The following is a 19,914-nucleotide window of genomic DNA, read 5'->3' as shown; positions in this document are numbered from 1 at the left end:
TTAATGTTTCAGGTCCTGATTAAAAGTAACAGACCTATCATTCTCTTTGGTAAGCATTTCCATTCTCCAGTGAATAGCATCCAAGCACCCACCCTTCCTCTCTCCACATTTGTCAATAAAAATCTCTGCTATAATTCCACACTTGATTCATGTGTAATAAATTGCCTTAGGAATGCACTTAAACACTTTTTTTTTATCCCTACTGAGAAAGATTTTGACCTGCAACATTGTAAACCCATCACGGAACCCCATAATCCTTCCCAAAACCCTCATGAGCAAAATCTCCATCTATCACCTGACTATATTTCCCATTCACAGGACTTACTCTCCCAAATTGGCTGTATTTCTCCTGCCACAATCAATGATCAATCCCTCAATCCCATTTACTCTGCTAATTTGAATTTCCCTTAATTAGCTCTCTTATTCTCTTGCCCTCCTCTTCTGTCACCTTACTATCCTCCTCTTCCACCGTCTTATACCTCTCCACCCCTTTTCCCTTCTCTTGATTTTTCAAGCCCTAGGAGGTGTATCCCCTCAAAAAATTTTGGTCCTTAGGGTAGGGAAGGTTTAGTTCATCACAACCTCCCTCTTTCCTCCACCCCTATTCCCAAAGAGCTGGGATATCCCTCCCTATTAAGGTAGTTTCCATGACTTTGCTTTCTTGTACTCATCCTCTTTTATGTTCACCTCATACCTTCCTTCTCCCAGTCTTCTGGCTCTTACTTCCCCAAAGCAGGACCGTTCCCCTCTTTCCCTTTCCCGCCAGTGTTTTTTTCTTAACTTTGATCCACATTTCTCCCAACTTCTAATCCCACTTGACCTGAATACTGAATTTGCTGATGACTTCATGTAAACAACACCACGAAAATCAAGTGAAATTAATTGTTTTCACCCAGGATCTCAAGCTCTTACAATTTTTCATGCTCAATCCTTTTCCATTTGTGTGCTGAAGTCTTTTTCTCCTCTGTACTCTGCACTTTTTTCCTTGCTGTTGCAATCTCTCCCTAGTCAGCACCAGGATTATTGGAAGTTCTGTCTCCTGAGTTCTTGTAATAGGGAATCAGATGAGCATGATTTGAAACTGGTACTGAGTATCTCAGTCACTTCTTTAAAATTGTCAACGGGCATTATTGTACAAAACAAATATATATTTAATGAAATAAAACAGGAAAATGCTGGAAATGTTCAGCAGGTCTGGCAGCATATGTGAAGAGAGGAACAAAGTTAATTTTCAGACGATGACCCCTCATTAGAAAATGTGGAAAATGTTATTGATGTAATAGGTTTTAAGCAAGTACATAGATGGGGAAAGAACAAAAGGGAAGGTTTGTTTTAAGGTTGAATGCAGGAGAGATTAAATAACAAAAGGGGATGATGGTGCAAGGCAAAAGGGGATGTTAAAAGGGACAGTAAAGATACAGAAGGTGTGTCTGGAGGAGGTGTAAATGGTAAAAGCAGAAATCATCACCAACTACTGCTGTCCAAAGACAAAATACAGCAAAAGAGGAAAAGGGGGCAAAAGTTACGATCTGAAGCTTTTGAACTCGGTGCGTCCAGAAGATCTTAAAGTGCCTAGTCAGAAGATGAAATGTTAAGAATAATTAGAATGGTGCAAGAAGTCAAAGACAGAAAGGTCAGAATGAGAGTGGAGTGGCGAATTAAAGTGACAGGTGACCAAAAGCTCAGGGTCACACTTGCAGACTGGTCACCCAGTCTGCTTTTGGTCCCACCAGTTGAGGAGACCTCATTGTGAGTGGCGATTACTATTTATGAAATGGAACAAAGTGTAAGTAAATCGCTGTTTCAAAGAAGTGTTTGGAGCCTTGGACAATGAGTAGGGAAGGAGTAAAAGGGCATGTGTTGGATCTCCTGCACTTGCATGGGAAGTTGCTGTGGGAAGAGGAGAGTGGGTTGGGGTAATTGAGGAGTGGACCAGGGTGCTGTAGAGGAAAACGGCCCATCCCTTTGGAAGGCTGAAAGTGGAGAGGAAGTGAAGATATGTTTGGCGATGGTATCAAGCTGGAGGTGGCGGAATGGTGGAGCATAATACATTAAATACAAAAGTTGATGGGTTGGAAAGTGAAGATAAGTGTAAATCCTCTTCAAGGGGCATTCTGAGCAAAATTTGCCCTTGGAATGCTATGTGGATAACCATTCTCTTTGGGGTAGAGTATCACTGAGAAAAAGGTGAGTATTGACCTTGCTAATATAAAGGGAGTGTTGGAAAGAAAAGAAATTTCTAAAATATAATGGGTTGGCACAAGTCACCAATTATCAGACCATTTTACAAAGAGAAATGCTTTCTCCAAGAAATTATTGGATTTCCTAAAAGAAGGGAGGCAGTGGCTTAGTAGTATTGTCACTGTACTGGGAATCCAGAGACCCAGAGTAATTCTATGAGGACTCAGGTTCTAATCCACCATGGCAGATGGTGGAATTTGAATTCAATAAAAATCTGGAATTAAAAGTTAATTGATGACCATGAAACCATTGTCGATTGTCATAAAAACCCACCTGGTTCACTAATGTCCTTTAAGGAAGGAAATCTGCCATCCTTACCTGGTCTGGCCTACATATGATTTTGACTCGTAAGTGCCCTCTGAAATGGCCTAGCAAGCCATTCAGTTGTATCAAACTGCTACAAAGTCAATAAAAAGGAATGAAACCGGATAGATCAGCCGACATCGACCTAGGCACCGGAAACGACAACGACAAACCCAGCGCTGTCGACCTTGCAAAGTCCTCCTTACTAACACCTGGAGGCTTGTGACAAAATTGGGAGAGTTGTCTCACACACTAGTCAAGCAACACAGAATCAAACCTGACGGATCATGTCTCAGACACCATCATCGCCATCCCTGGGTATATCCTGTCCCACCAGCAGGACAGACCCAGCAGTGTCACAGGGCACATGGTATACAGTCGGGAGGGAGTCGCTCTGAGAGTCCTCAACATCAACTCTAACCCCCATGAAGTCTCATGGCATCAGGTCAACATGGGCAAGGAAACTTCCTGCTGATTACCACATACCAGCCCCCTCAGTACTCTAGGTTGAACACAACTTGGAGGAAGCAGTGAAGGTGACAAAGATGAGAATGTACTCTGGGCGGGGGACTTCAATGTCCATCACCAAGAATGGCTCGGTAGCACCACCACAGACCGAGCTAGCCGAGTCCTAAAGGACTGCTAGACTGGGTGTCCAGCAGGTGGTCAGGGAACCAACAAAAGGGAAAAACATACTTGACCTCATCCTCTCCAACCTGCCTGCCGCTGATGCATCTGTCCATGTATCGGTTGGAGTGACCACTGCGCTGTCCTTGTGGAGGCAAAGTTCTGTCTTCACATTGTGGATACCCTCCATCATGTTGTGTGGCACTACCACCGTGCTAAATGGGATAGATTTCAAACAGTTCTAGCAACTCAAGACTGGGCATCCATGAGGCGTTGTGGGCCATCAGCAGCAGCAGCAGAATTGTACTTAACCACAACCTTTAACCTCATAGCCTGGCATATCCCCCACTCTACCGTTACCACCAAGCTAGGGGATCAATCCTGGTTCAATGAAGAGTGCAGGAGGGAATGTCAGGAGCAGCACCAGGCACACCTAAAAATGAGGTGTCTACCTGGTGAAGCTACAACACAGGACTACTTGCTGCTTATGCTGTTTGGCATGCAAGTGATAGACAAAGCTAAGTGATTCCACAACCAATGGATCTGATCTAATCTCTGCCGTCCTGCTACATCTAGTCATAAATGATGGTGGACAATTAAACAACTCGCTGAAGGAGGAGGAGCCTCCACAGATATTCCCATCCTTGATGATGGAGGAGCCCAGCAAACCAGTGCAGAAGATAAGACTGCAGCATTTGCTATGATCTTCAGCCATAAGTGCCAGGTGGATGATCCATCTTGGCCTCATCCAGAGGTCCCCAGCATCACAGATGCCAGCCTTCAGTCAATTAGGTTCACTCCACGTGATATCAAGAAACAGCTAAAGGCACTGGATACTGCAAAGGCTTTGGGCCCTGACAATATTCCAGCAATACTATTGAAGACTTGTGCTCCAGAACTTGTCCCATCCCTAGCCAAGTGTTCCAGTACAGCTGCAAAACTGGCATCTACCCAGCAATGTGTAAAATTGCCCAGCTTTGTACTGTACACAAAAAGCAGGACAAATCCAACCCGGCCAATTACGCCCCATCAGTCTACTCTCGATCATCAGTAATGGTGGAAGGGGTCATCAACAGCACTATCAAACGGCAATTGCTTAGCAATAACCTGCTCACTGATGCTCAGTTTGGGTTCCGCCAGGGTCACTCGGCTTCTGACCTCATTACAGCCTTGGTTCAAACGTAGACAAAAGAGCTAAAATCCAGAGGTGAGGTGAGAGTGACTGCCCTTGACATCAAGGCAGCATTTGACCGAGTTTGCCATCAAGGAGCCCGAGCAAAACTGGAGTCAATGGGAATCAGACAGAAAACTCTCTGCTGGTTGGAGTCATACCTAGCACAAAGGAAGATGGTTGTGGTTGAGGAGGTCAATCATCTCAGTTCTAGGATATCACCACTGCAGGAGTTCCTCAGGGTGGTGTCCCAAGCCCAACCATCTTCAGCTGCTTCATCAATGACCTTCCTTCCATCATAAGGTTAGAAGTGGGGATAAAAGCAAAATACTGCGGATGCTGGAAATCTGAAACAAAAACAAAAATTGCTGGAAAAACTCAGCAGGTCTGACAGCATCTGTGGAGAGAAAGACAGAGTTAATGTTTTGAGTCTGTATGACTCTTCTCCAGAACTAAAGAGAAGTAAAATGTGGTGAAATATATGCTGTTTAAGGGGGGTGGGACAGGTGAAGCTTGATAGAAGGCCAGCGATAGTTGGAGGCAAAGGAGAGATTGCAAAAGATGTCATAAACAAAAAGTCGAAGGGGTGTTGATGGTGGTGATACTGGCTAAAGGAGGTGCTAATGGCAACGTTAAAAGTGGAAAGCAGGATGAGCAAGTGGGGGTGGGGTGGTGGGAGGGGACGGTGTGGGACAAAAGATCAAAATAAGCTAAAAGGTGGGGATAAAACAATGAATGGAAATAAATTTTAAAAATAATAGTAATAGAAATAGGTGGGGAAAAAAAAATATATAAATGAAAAAATATTTGAAAAAAAAGGAGTGAGGATGGAGGAGAGAGTTCATGATCTGAAGTTGTTGAACTCAATGTTAAGTCTGGAAGGCTGTAAAGTGCCTAATCAGAAGATGAGGTGCTGTTCCTCCAGTTTGCGTTGAGCTTCACTAGAACATTGCAGCAGGGCAAGGACGGACGTGGTCATGAGAGAAGGGTGGTGTGTTGAAATGGCAAGCGACAGGAAAGTCTGGGTCATGCTTGCGGACAGATGCTGGGAGGATGTTTCCCTTATGGGGAGACTAGAACCAGGGGGCACAGTTTAAAAATGAGGGGTCTCCCATTTAAGACTGAGATAAAGAGAAAATTTTTGTAAGGGTCGTTAGTCTGTGGAATTCTCATCCCCAGAGAGCAGTGAGATAGGGTAATTGAATATATTCAAGGCTAAGAAAGTTGGCCCTTTGATCAACGAGGGAGTCAAGAGTTATTGGAGGTGGGGGGTTGGGGGGGTGGTGGTGTACAGACAGGAAAGGGGCATTGAGGCCACAATTAGGTCAGCCATGATCTTATCGAATGGCAAAACTGGCTTGAAGGGCCAAATGGCCGACTCCTTGCAATTCTTATGCTTTTGTGTTGAGTTGTATCGTGGTTGTGGGAGGAGTGGGGAGAAGAGGTGAGATAGAAGTGCAGGAGATGGAACAGACATCGTAAAGAAGCCTGTCAATCACTTGGTGTGGGGGGAAGCTTTGAGAAAAAAGGAAGGCATATATGGTAGGTTGCATCATCAAAATAGATGCAATGGAGATGGAGAAACGAAGAATGGAATAGAGTCCATAATAAAGGTTATTTCGGAAAAGAAAAGCTCATGGTGTAGGTGGTAAAATATATTGGCATGGATAGAAGATTGGCTAACTAACAGGAAACTAATGGTAGCCATAAATAGGTATTTTTCTGGTTAATGGGATGTAACTAGTAGTGTGCCACAGGGATCAGTGCTGGGCCCCCCAACTTTTTGCAATTTATATAAATGACTTGGATGAAGGGATTGAAGGTATTCTTCTAAATTTGTTGATGATACAAAGATAGGTAGAGAAGTAAGTTGTGAAGAGGACATAGGTTAAGTAAGTGGGCAAAGATCTGGCAAATGGAGTTATCATATGGGCAAATTTGAAATTGTCCATTTTGGCAGGAAGAATAAAAAAGAAGCAGATCTAAATGGTGAGAAATTGCAGAGCTGTGAGGTTCAGAGGGATCTGGGTGTCCTAGTGCATGAATCGCAAAAGGCTAGGCTGCAGGTACAGCAAGTAATTAGGAAAGCTAATGGAATGTTATCATTTATTGCGAGGGGAATTGAATACAAAAGTAGGGAAGTTATGCTTCAGTTGTACAGGACACTGATGAGACCACACCTGGAATACTGTGTACAGTATTGGTCTCCTTATTTAAGGAAGGGTGTAAATGCAATAGAAGCAGTTCAGAGAAGGTTTACTAAACTAATAACAGGAATGGGCAGGTTATCTTATGAGAAAGATTGGACAGGTTAGGCTTGTATCCACTGAAGCTTAGAAGAGTAAGAGGTGACTTGATTGAAACCTTTAAGATCCTGAGGGGTCTTGACAGGTTTGATGTGGAAAGGATGTTTGCACTTGTGGGAGAATCTAGAACTAAGGGTCAGTGTTTAAAAATGTGTCGCCCATTTAAGACCGAGATGAGAAGAATTTTTCTCTGAGGGTAGTGAGCCTTTGGAACTCTGCTTCCACTGCCTTTTAGGAAGAGGGTCTTTGAATGCTTTCAAGGCAGAGGTAGATATATTCTTGATGAGCAAGGGGGTGAAGGGTTAATGGGGGCAGGCAGAAGGTTACAATCAGATCAGCCGTGATCTTATTGAATGGTGGAGGAGGCTCGAAGGGCAGGGTGGCCTACTCCTGCTCCTAGTTCTTATAGGTAGCGAGGTCTCAGGAAGTGTAGTCAAGATAGCTGTGTAAGTCAGTGGGCTTATAGTGAATTGAAATGGAGAAGTTGAGGAAAGGAAGAGTTGGATCACATAAAGGCAAGGGAAGTTTAGGTCTAGAACAGGAAATGGCACCAATACATTCATCAGTGCACCAGAAAAAGAGGTGAGGAAGGGGCCTGACTAGGACTGGAATGGAGAACATCCACATGTCTCATGAAAAGGCAGGCATACAGGTTCCCTTAGCAACGCCATTTATTTGGAGTAAGTGAGTTTAGTTAAAGGAAAATTGTTCAATGTGTGAGAACAAATTAAGCTAGGCAGAGAAGAGTGGTGGACTGGTGGTGAATGGGAATTGGGCCTCTGTTTGAGGAAGATGCAGAGAGCCCTCAGACTGTCCTGGTGGGGGCTGAAAATGGTGGAGGGATTGGACATCCATGGTGCAAAGGAGATAATTAGAGCCAGGAAACCGATGGAAGGCATCGTCAGATTCACAGATAATATTGAAAAACTTTGTGAAAGAAGCTTTGTATGGAACTATTTATGAATAAAATAATGATTTAATCGTTTAGGTAGCAAAAAGTTCAAATTCTCAATTGCACTGCAATAATAAATTATTTCTGGTTTCAGGAACAGACCAACAGGATGGTTTTGGTGAGCAACATGACATAACCCAGGTTACTGACCTTGATGGCACCCTAGGATCCCCATCAAAGATATCCGTTGCCCCTGATTTAAAGTCTGTTTACATTCATGACTCACATAGTGAAATTGATTATTGTGCTGAAAACTATGAAGTTAAAACCATACCTAAAAAGCATCATTCAAACCATTCGCATCATTCTCACGGTCACTGCCATTCTAATAAAGAGATGCAAGATGCTGGAATAGCGAATATTGCTTGGATGGTTATCATGGGAGATGGCATGCATAACTTCAGTGATGGCCTGGCGATAGGTAAGAAAATAAAACCAGTTCCAATGTACAAAAACATATGATTGCTTTAGCGGTGTCCTAGAAGTTGTGCACTTAACAAAACTTGCTCCTTTAATCATTAAATGTGCACATTAGATATTTGAATTACGATTGACTGAAACTTGCAATTCTTTATAGATTGTTTGTTTGTAGTGATGTTCTTAAATTCCAATCTAGATACTTGGGAAATTTTATTCTAAAAAATATTAGGTTATTTGGTAACAAAAGTTTGGATACTGAATTCCTTTGTTAGCTTTGTAGATATGTGTTCTACTTCAAAAACAGTGTTTTTAATATAAAATTAAGCGCCTTCACTTTGAGAACCTGCTTACAAGCAAAATGGTGCAATATTCTGAGCTGTGGATAACTGTTGCCACAACACTGTATTTGCATAGCAAGCTTATCTTTGGGAGACAGGACCAGATTTCTTACTGGGCTCAACTTCAAACTGCTGAAACTCTCTAATGAGGGTAGGCAAATTTGAATATATAAACTAGGATAAATTTGACTTGAAAGCCAAGTATATGTACCTGAAGTTACCAGAATATAAACATTTCCACTATATTTTGAATGACGTATGTATTGCATAAAAGAGCCTGGGAGATGTGTGGAACTTTAAATCATTTCCTGCATATATTATCTGAATTACCAAAGAAACTAATTTTAAAAACCCCTTGCTAAAGAACAACATAATCTTTCTGCTGCAGTATAGTAGATTTATGGAAGTTTGATCAAAAGTGTTGCATTTTGTAAAATGGGGTGGTGTTATGAAGTATATATAAATGTATGTCTTGATGAGCAATATTATCTTTTGAACAATCCCTTTACATTGCACAAATTGCATGCCTTGCAGGTCAGAATTAATCTTAAAATCTCAAAATGACACTGATAATTGCAGCAATACTTCCTACTGTACTGTAAATTTCAAACTAAAATAGAAAGATTTGAATTTCATACAGCACTTTTCACAACCTCCAGAGGTCCTAAAGCACTTTACAGCCAATAAAGTAGCTAAAGCAAGTTGATTTTACAGTTCAGAAATGTTAATATATTTTTGTATTTGAACTATAATTTCTCTAATTCTGACTAGCATATGCAGATTGCTGTAACAAACTCTTTTTTCCTTTTTAGGAGCTTCTTTCAGTGCTTCCCTCACAGGGGGGCTGAGCACTTCCATTGCTGTGTTTTGCCATGAACTTCCTCATGAGCTAGGTATGTTTTTTGTGATTTCCATTAGAATGAATTGTAAAAACTGGGATTAAGCACTTCAGTGACCTTTTAAGATGGGGAAACCATTTTAGCTGCCAAAATTTACGTATCTAATATCAATAGGAGAACCAGAAGAAGCAAAATTTGAGATCACTAGAAATTTAAGGCGGCAATTTTGAGTGTCCTGTTATGGGAAGGACATTAAAACCGTAGAGATCACACATTAGATTCACAAGAATGTTGTCGCGGATAGGAAAATATAGTTAGGACAAGAAAATAGGATTATTCAAGAGGTTGTTTAATAGAGGTTTTTAAAATTACCAAGGGCTTTTATAGTGAATTGGTAAGTACTGTTTTCTTTGATGAGGAATCAGTGACAAGCAGGTCATTAATTTAAAATTGTATAATTTCCTTTTATGCAAATGGTAGTTGGAGCATGGAATCCTATGCCACAAGGATTGTGAAGCAGCAGCCATTGCAATGTATAAGGGAGAATTGAATAAATACTTGAAACAGATGCTGATGGGGCTAGTGTGGGGAAGTGGGTTTAGTTTTTGATGTCTCTGACAAAGAGCAAGCAAAGACACAATGAGATGAATAGCCTCCTTATGTTGTAAATTTAGAAAGTTCTCCCACTTTCAAACCAGTGCCAATTTCAGTAGTAACTCATTCCCTTAATAAACTCATTTTAGACTACTCTCACCTTGACTCATAATAGGTGGCAGCTGCTTTTATTGCTACTTTTGGCTGAGGCACTTAGATGTGGCCGATCTCATCGTTTGGGATTTTGCCATTCGTAACAGGTTGGAAAAGTATCTTTTAAATACGCTAAAGCCTACATGGGGATGAATTTTAGGCTTCCTTGCACTTAAGTTTTAAGATGTGATTTATTTTTGGAGCTGTTGATTTTCTCCTGGATTTTTCTTTCCATGTGCCACATCTACCATTCATTTAGTTTGGAAGATCAACTTCATCTAAGATGTCAAGTTAATTCCTTTCTTAGACTATGTGCAATTTGCTGTTTTATGGATTCTAGCGAAGTTAATTTACTTTCTTGAGGGAAGGCTTTCCTGATCTCTCCACCAGCATAATCAAGTGAATCAACTCTATGTATTGAATCTTCATCCTGCAGCTTTCAATTCTTCACCAACTGCTTTCCATGTAGAAGATTTCCATGATGCCAAAATAATATGGAGCAAGAAATTGTCACATCATTTTATCCATCCTCTCTCAACTTAGAACTTAATTTTGTTTCCAGTGTGTAGTCTGGAACACAGCAAAGGAGAGTTTTGTTTATCTTGGTTCTTGGTTCTAGGACTCTTAGATAAACTAGATGATTGTTCCATCCTACGCTGCTACCGCCCTTGCAGAGAGGGACTTTAATCTGTCACACAGATGCCTCATGAGCTTTTTGAAGACCTAGGCAAAACTGCCACATGGAGCAATAGTCAACATTTGCCATAGATCACCATGTAGATTGAACTAGAGCACATAGCCAAACCCTTGGTAGATCAGTCCTGACATCAGATGTCATAACTCATGTGCAAATCTCTTCCCTGGCTCCCAGAACTTATACTACTTTGTCAAGCTGTTATGGTGCACTGATAGATCATTAAGTGACAAAAAAGAGTAAATCATCTACCTTGGCTGGTGTTCTTTATTCTTTGATTGAAATTCATCCTAGTCAAAATGCATCGTATAAAATGCACTGCATCCACTTGCTAAGCCTCCTTTGACAACATTTTCCAAACCCAGATCGCCTCGACCCTACAAGGGCAGCAGACGCATGGGAACACCACCACCTGCAAGTTCCCCTTCAAGCCTTACACCATCCTGACTTGGAAATGTATTGCCGTTCCTTCACTGTCACTCGGTCAAAATGCTGGTACTCCCTCCCAGCACTATGGATGCATCTACAACACATGGACTACAGTGGTTCAAGAAGGCGGTTCAGCACTGCCTTCTTGAGGGCTGTTAGGAATTGGTGAAAAAAGCTGGCATTACCAGAAACGCTCACATCCCATGAAAAAATAAAAGTAGATATATAAACTCCACCCCGTTCCATCTCCAGTGCTACACAGGAACAGGCTTAGACCAGTCTGCCCCTCGAGTTTGTTCCACGTTTCATTCAGATCATGACTGATCTGCAACTCAACTCCAACTACCTGCCATTGTTCCATGCCCCGTGCCTAACAAAGACTTATTAATAATCGAAACAAAAATGTTGGAAATGCTCAGCAAGTCAGGCAAATCTGTGGAGAGAGAAACAAAGTTAATGTTGAAGGTTGATAACTCATTTAAAAACATAGAAAATGTTAGACATCTAGCAGTTTTTGAGCAAGGGAGGGAAAGGGGTTGAGAGGTAAGAACAAATGGGAAGCTCTGTGATGGAGAGGGCAGGTTGATAAAGAAAAGCAAAAGGGGCTACTAATGGGACAAGTAAAGAAAGAAAATATATTTGGAGGATTGGTAAATTAGAAAGCAAAATCATCACCAACAGCTGTCATCCAAAAATCAAAGGGGCAGAGGTTATGATCTGAAATCACTGAACTCAGTGTTGATTTGAGAAGGCTGTAAAGTGCCCAATTGAAAGATGAAATGCTGATCTTTGAGCTTACGCTAAACTTCATTGGAAGAGTGTAGGAGGCCAGGCACAGGAAGGTCAGAGTGGGAGGGGAAGGGAGAGGAGAATTAAAATGATAGGTACTATAAGCTCAAGGTCATGCTTGTGCACTGAATGAAGGTGTTCCACAAAGCCATCATCCAAGCTGTGCTTGGTCCCCAGTGTAGAGGAAACCACGTTGTGAGCAGCAAATACAATATACTAAATTAAAAGAAGTACAAATAAATTACTGTATCACCTAGAAGAAGTGCTTTGGAGCCTTGTATGGTCAGAGAATGGAGGCAAAGGGGAAGGTGTCGGGGAGTATCGGATAATTGAGGAGTGGGCCAGGGAATGATCACTTCTGAAGGCTTAGCGGAGACGGGAAGATGTTTGGTGACGTCATGCAGTTTTGAGATTTTCAGTGGAGCTAATCTCAACAGGTTTTAGATGAGAAGTTTCAGATTTCCACACCTCTTTGTGTGAAGAAGCGTTTCCTGTTATAAACCCTGAGTGGCCTAACTCTAATTTTCAGGTTATGGACCCTTCCACCAGTAGGAATAGTTTCATACTACCTACCCTATAAAATCTTTTAATAATTTTAAACACCTCTATTAGACCTTCTTAACCTTCTATATTCAAGTGAATATAAGCTGTACCCTACCCGCCAAGGCCAATATATTCTTACTGTGATGCAGTGCCCAGAACTGCATGTAGTATTCTAGATGGGCTTTTACCAGAACTATGTAGTATAACTTGTGCCCCTTTGTATTTCAACCTTATTGAGATACAGGCCAGCCTTCCATTGGTCTCTTTTTTGCACCTGTCCACTAGCCTTTGATGATTTCTGTACTTGGACCCCTAAATCCCTGCTCATCCACAGTTCCAAGCTTCTCTCCATTTAGAAAATACTGATCTGTCGTTCTTAGGACCAAATGGCCACTGAAATTCATTTATCACATTGCTCATTTGTGTGATAGGCAGAACGTCTTTTTGGCTTGACGGCAGCATTCTCTTAGTGTAGATTACCACTTGAGTTGCAACTGCAATGTAGCGGTGTGAAATGGCTAGCTTCACCTGTTGCTCAAATTTTTAAGATACTTTACCCTTCCAGGGTAATCTGAGGTAAACTAGACAATTTTCAGGACGGCAAGTGGCAGCTTTCATGAGTTTGCGCAATATAGAGTGAGCAATGATCTGATCAAGGTAGCCATTATCCCACAGGATAGTTTTGATGCGCCCTATTTCAGCATCAGGCTTGCATGGTGAGCAAATGGCTCAGGCCCTATTTATGAGATTGCCGATAAGGCCAATCTTATAGCGCATGGAACTGTAGGAATCCCAATGCGTATATTCATCCGTGAAGGTAGGTTTGTGATTGACAGTAGTAGGGAACCCATTGGCAGATTTCTCAACTAGCACATTGAGTAACAAGTGCTATTCTCCATTAACAGGAGAACGTCAAGCCAAAAAGACGTCCTGCCTATCACACAAATGAGGAATGTGGTATATGAATTTCAGTGCTGGTATAATGCTAGTATGTAGGCCTTACGTCCCAACAACTGGTGGGTCATATCAAACAGCATGTCCCTTTGCCTGTTCACAGCAGGCAAAGTACTGACCTTACCCAAACAGGCTGTGCTTGCAGAATTCAAAACAGAGTGTTCAACATTAGGGCAGCACTTGCTGCACAATCCTGATTGTGCTGAGAATTACACTAGTGACCAATTTAAGATTATCAGTTGGGCTCATAGCATGGCTCGCTTACACGTGTTAGAAGCTACATATATTCACATGCAGGGCGCTGTCCTTTGCAAGCAAAAAGAGCACGTTCTATGCATTGTGCCTTTTTCTACTAAAAAAAACTTGGGGATGGCCATTCCTTGGCTCATACCCCATGGCAATGCCTTGACCAATCAGAGTTGACCTGCTTGGCTTGAATTTAAGGACAGCGAATAAATCAGGAGATAATGAGAGCATGTAAAAAAGGCAGTACATTAACCATGGGTAACTTTAATCTTCATGTAGATTGGGAAAATCAAATTGGCAGAGGTATCCACGAGCAAGAATTCATTTAGTGTATTTGGGACAGTTTCCTAGAACAATATTTTGTGGATCCAACCAGGAATCAGGCTATTTTGGATCTGGTAATTTGTAATGAGACAGGTTTAATAAATGATCTCAGAGTAAAAGATCCCCTAGGAAACAATGACCATAACATGATAGAATTTAGCAGTCAGTTTGAGAGTGAGAAACTTGGGTCGGAAACAACTGTGCTAAACTTAAATAAGGGCGATTACAAAGGAATGAGGGCAGAGTTGGCTGGAGTGTACTGGGAAGGGAGTTTAGCAGAAAAGACGGTTGATGAACAATGACAGACGTTTAAGAAAATAGTTCAGGACTCACAACAAAGATATATCCCAGTGAGGAAGAAGGATTGTAGGAAGGGGATAAACCAACCATGGTTAACCAAGGAAGTTAAGGATAGTATCAAATTGAAAGAAAAAAACAGATAATGTGGCAAAGATTAGTGGTAAGCCAGAGGATTGGGAAAGTTTTAAAAACCAACAAAAAATGATCAAAAAAATAATAAAGAGGGAGAATATAAACTTTGCGGGTAAACTAGCAAGTAATATAAAAACGGACAGTAAGAGCTTTTTAAATATATAAAAAGGAAGAGAGAGGCCAAAGTGAACATATGCTCCTTAGAGAATGAGGCTGGGGAAAGAATAATGGGGAACCAGGAAATGGCAGAGGACTTGAATAAATACTTTGCATCAGTCTTCACAGTAGAAGACATTAATAGCATTCCAAAAATACTAAATAATCAAGAGGCAAGGCGGGGGAGTTGGGGGAGGAAATAAATACAATAGCTATCACTAGAGAAAAAGTACTCGGGAAACTAATGGGTCTAAAGGCCGATAAGTCCCCTGGACCTGATGGGTTATCTCCTGACATATTAAAGGAAGTAGCTGCAGAGATAGTGGATGCACTGGTAGTAGCCTTCCAAGAATCCTTAGCTTAGATTCTATAAAAAGTCCCAGAGAACTGGAAAACTTCCAATGTAACACCCTTATTCAAAAGGGAGGGAGACAAAAAACAGGTAACTATAGGCCAGTTAGCTTAACATCTGTCTTTGGAAAAATGTTGGAGTCTATTATAAAGGATGTAATAGCAGAACATTTAGAAATACATAATCTAATCAAGCAGAGTCAGCATGGCTTTATGAAGGGGAAACCATGCCTGACAAATGTATGAAGGGGAAATCATGCCTGACAAATGTATTAGAATTCTTTGAGGAGGTAACAAGCAGGATAGATAAAGGGAAATCAGTAGATGTAATATATTTAGATTTCCAGAAGGCATTCGATAAGGTACCACACATAAGGCTACATAATAAGATAAAGCCCATGGTGGTGGGGGTAGTATATTAACATGGATAGAGGATTGGCTGACTAATAGATGATAGAGATTTGGGATAAGCGGGGTATTTCCTGGATGGCAATCTGTAACTAGTGGAGTGCCACAGGGGTCAGTGCTGGGACCACAATTATTTACAATGTATATCAATGACTTGGATGAGGGAAATGAATGTACTATCAGCAAGTTTGCGGATGACACAAAAATAGGTAGGAAGGCAAGTGCTGAGGATGACACAAAGAGTCTACAGAGGGATATAGACAGGTTGAGTGAGTGGGCAAAAACTTGGCAGATGGAATATAATGTGGGAAAATGTGAGGTTGTACACTTTGTCAGGAAGAATAGAGGAGCTGAATATTTAAATGGAGAAAGACTGCAGAAAGCTGCAGCACACAGGGATTTGGGGATCCTCATGCATGAATCACAAAAAGCTAGCATACAAGTTCAGCAGGTAATAGGTAAGGCAAATGGAATGTTGGCCTTTATTTCAAAGGGAATGGAGAATAAAAATAAGGAAGTCTTGCTAAAACTATACAAGACACTAGTTAGACCACACCTAGAATACTGTGAAAAGTTTTGGTCCCCTTATCTGGCATTGGAGGCAGTCCAGAGAAGGTTCACTAGGTTGATCCCGGGTATGGAGCGATTTTCGTATGAGGAGGGGTTGAGTATGTTGGGCCTGTACTCATTGGAGTTTAGAAGAATGAAAGGTGACCTTATTGAAACATATAAGATTCTTAGGGGGCTTGACAGGGTAGATGCTGAGAGGTTGTTTCCCCTGTGGGAGAGTCTAGGACCAGAGGACATAATCTCAGAGTAAGAGGGTGCCCATTTAATACGAAGATGAGGAAGAATTTCTTCTCTCAGAGAGTAGTGAATCTGTGGTGTTCTTTACCGCAGAGGGCTGTAGAAGCTGGGTCGTTAAGTATATCAAGGCTGAGATAGACAGATTTTTAATTAGCAAGGAAATCAAGGGTTATGGAGAAAAGGCAGGAAAGTGGAGTTGAGGATAATCAAATCAGCCATGATCTCATTGGATGGTAGAGCAGACTCGATGGGCTGAGTGGCCTACTTCTGCTCCTACGCCTTATGGTCTAAACAAATGCTTGGCAGTTAATTGCTCCCTGGTGCATTCTCCATGGCAACAGCTCTACCAATCAACAGTCCACTTGCCAACCAATCAGCACCTCTTCTCAATTGTTGTTCCCTTTAGAATTGGTATTCTTGCAAATTGTCCTGATAAGTGCAAGACGAAAACCTTCAACAGCATGTCTCTCTTTTCAGCAATACTCAAGTTCTGTACTACCAAATGTCTATTTTCCCCTTTTGTTACTACTTTAGTTTAAACTTTGAACTCAATCTGCCAAAGTTTTGCCCACTTAATCTATCATTGCTCCTTTGTACCTTTCTGTTCCTATCTATATTATTTACCTTACGGTGAAGGGTATAGTTGGTGCAAAAGGCGATTGCTATTAAACTGTCTTAGTTCAGCTTTAGGTCAAACCAAATCGATGGATATCATGGGGTTTAGTACAATGTAACTTTAGTAGATCATGTGGGTACCACAAATCACTAGTGGTGTGGCAACAGTTTTATGTGCTTTCCAGCCAGTGTTAGTGTAAGGTGTTGGTATGTCCTGTACATATAACCAAAAAAAAAGACTGTTTTTGCCCTCCTTTGGTTAACCTTGTGTCACTTCAGTAGCTGAACTAATGTGTTCATGTGTACCATTAGTGACCTTTTCAGTCCTCCATTTCTTTTGGGACCCAGTTTTCCTCCACTGCCATCTTAATTTAAACAATTTTAAATCATTTCCTTTTTTTTTGCATTATTCCTGCTTTATACAGGTACAACTGTTTCTCCTGTAGTATCCCTTCTCTTCCACTCCTGAAAGCATTTCTTATTTGTGGAAGTGACGTCATTTTTGAGATTAGCAGCTACTTGAGGAAGAACTTCTTTCTTTTGTGCACGTGACCAATTAATCTGCTTCTGGTGGTGTTAGTTGAGGATGACCAATGCCAGGGAGAGCATACTGCGCTACTTCAAGGGATTTTTAATCATGCCATGGTATTTTAAATATAGGCTTTGATTCAAACCAGCATCATAAGCTAATGGGTGGAATTTTCGGTGCCTGCTGTCATTGGGCGTGTTCAGTGGCCTGAGCGAGAAGGCCAAAAATCAGTTTGCGATCGTCTGCTCAGCCCGTCGATGGCAGACTGCGTTTCCAGCCATCGGACGTCGGGAAGCTCATTGGAATACATATACGTACCATTATAAGGCCAGTCCGCCGGAATCACCCCCCACCCCCCACGCTAGATCGTCCGTGGAAAACACGCCGGTGTAGAACACGTCTTGATAAGTGGGATGTGCAGAAGCCAGGTGTTAATGCCAGGATCTTGCTCACATCGAGGAAGATGCACGGGGGGTGGGAGAGGAAGGTCTAAGATCAACTGGGAGAGGAAGAGGTATCGGGGGGTTAACGTTGGGAGGGGGTAGCAAAGGTGTCAGGAGTGGTGAGGTTGGGACGGGGGGGCGGACAAAGGTGTCCGGTAGGGGTGAGGTTCGGAGGAGGGATCAGGATATAAGGTATCGGTGGGGGTGAGGTTGGGCGGAGGAAGCAAAGTTGTCAGGGGTGTGAGGTTTGGAGGAGGAAGGGGTAATGGGGAGAAGACGGCAACTGGGGAGGAAGGTGTAAGGGAAGAAGGTCAGAGAGGGGAAGGAGTACAAAGAGGGGAGGGAGTCCGGGGGTTGCTGTGGTTGGGGGGGGCAAGGAGCACGGAGAGGGGAGGGGGAAGGAGTTTGGAGCGGGGAGGGAGTCCAGGGGGAGGAAGGAGTGTGCAGGGGGTAGGAAGGATTGTGGGAGGAAGGGATTCCAAGGGGGGGAAGGAGTCCGGGAGGGAGGATGCAGGTGAACATACAAGGGAGGGCTCTGATGAGTCCATGGCTGCCTCCTGGGGAGCGAACTGAGGGTAAGCATGGAATGAGGGAATGGTGAGAATGACCAAGGGCAGAGTGAGGTGGGAGGGTGAGGGTTTGACGGTATCAGTAGAAGGGATGGCGAGGGTGGTTGGTGGGAACTCCAAGGCAGACATGGACCCTGGGGGTGGGAAGGAAGAGGTCGGGGAGGTTAATGTGGATGGGGTTGGGATTTTCAGGAAGGAAGGAAATGTTCATATTCACCTGGACATCCCCGAAAGAAAAGGGTTGTGGCTGGTAGGTCACGGAGGGGTGGTGGAAGATGATGCCAGAGGGTTGACATTGATGGGGGAAAGGAAATGAGTGATTGGTGGAGGGGAAAGGACAGGGGAATGAAAGAAAAACTGTATTACGACCATGCTGGCTAAATGAAAGTGTAACGAGTGTTGTGGTGAGTGTGATCAGTGGTTGGGCAGAAATGCACGTCAGCTCAGATTGTCAACTGAAAGCGAACCCAGCAGGCAGCATTGAAAATACTCAGGACATTAAGATGAGTGTGATACAGGAACAATCCACGTGCGTAGAAGAGTGCTTGCATGAGGCTCCGAGAGGCCTTACCACACACACACACTTCTCCCTCCAGAATCACTCGTGGGCTGGCTGCGTGCAGCTGAACTGCTAGTGGGGGAGAGGGTGCAGTGGGAGGACTCGTGAAGCCTGTCAGTGAAGCTGAAAGACACCGTTACACATTATTCAGTGAAAGTGTGTATATTTCCAGATTGTAAAGTAACAAAATGTGTTCACCCGTGCAACCAACTGATCAGAATTTCTTAACTTTTCAATGCCTTAGACTTCTAGTTGTTGCCCTGACATCCGCAGCAGGGGTGGAGACAGCCTGTGCAATGGTTGGCCCTGTCGCCTCTGAAATGTGGGAACCCCGGCTTGCTCTGGCTGTCCTCCTGTGGGCCAGCTGCTCCCTCTGCAATGACAGAGGATGAGATTGAGGGGATCACAGGCAAAGGGGATTTGGAGGGAGAGGAGAGCCTCTCAGATTCCTGAGTGGATGACCAAGACGTGTCCAGCTGCCACTCCCCCCTTCGGGTGCCTGGGCGCCCCGGCCTGACTCATTGAGGGGAAGGAGCACCTTGCGGGGACATCATGGTGTCCTGTTTCCCTTTTGCATCACCACTGCGGGAACTCACCCATGGCTCCCACGGTGGAGTGCAGGTCTGCAGACATCTCAACGTTCTCTTGGACCAGTGTCTCCATGGCGTCTGCAATCCTCTCCCTGGAGACCTCCATATACGCACATATGGGCACCACTTCATCAGAGAGCAGGTGGACGCACTCCTCTGACTCGCTTGCCACACTGTTGAGAGCTTCCAGCAGCTCTGCATGATGTTCCCACAGCTTCTGCTGACTCTCCAGGATGAATCGGAAGGCCAAATCCAGAGGTTTGTCATCTGACTCGGACCTCACAGATGCCTCTTCCCCAGCAGTCCTCTGAGTGCCGGGGAGCTCGGCTGTACCTGCCTCCTCCTGCTGTGGACACATGCCCATACGATGACCAGATTGTGAACCTGAGCCTGCTCTAGATCTAGGTCCCATTGAGGTGTGTATCTTTCCGCTGGTGGAGGGTGTCAGTAAGCGCTGTGCCGGGTCTTCCAGGCTGTTTATTTCCAGCTCGTCAATGGAGGAGGAGTCCTCTTGACTGGAGCTGAGGGACTG

General features: G+C 43.2%; 1 protein-coding gene across 4 annotated transcripts in view; it reads left to right on the top strand.

The window, feature by feature from the left end:
* slc39a10 (solute carrier family 39 member 10) overlaps positions 1–19,914 on the top strand; it is a 104,338-nt gene that overhangs the window by 70,039 nt on the left and 14,385 nt on the right. For all 4 annotated transcript variants that reach the window (XM_078551849.1, XM_078551850.1, XM_078551847.1 and 1 more), the window contains exons 7-8: positions 7,695–8,021; positions 9,171–9,251. In XM_078551849.1, coding sequence (XP_078407975.1) covers positions 7,695–8,021; positions 9,171–9,251 — 408 coding nt within the window. The remainder of the gene's footprint in view (positions 1–7,694; positions 8,022–9,170; positions 9,252–19,914) is intronic.

The sequence above is a fragment of the Cetorhinus maximus genome, chromosome 11, assembly GCF_964194155.1.
Source record: "Cetorhinus maximus chromosome 11, sCetMax3.hap1.1, whole genome shotgun sequence".
NCBI lineage: Eukaryota > Metazoa > Chordata > Chondrichthyes > Lamniformes > Cetorhinidae > Cetorhinus > Cetorhinus maximus.
The sequence above is the reverse complement of the archived record's forward strand: the minus strand, read 5'-3'. Positions and strand labels throughout refer to the sequence as shown.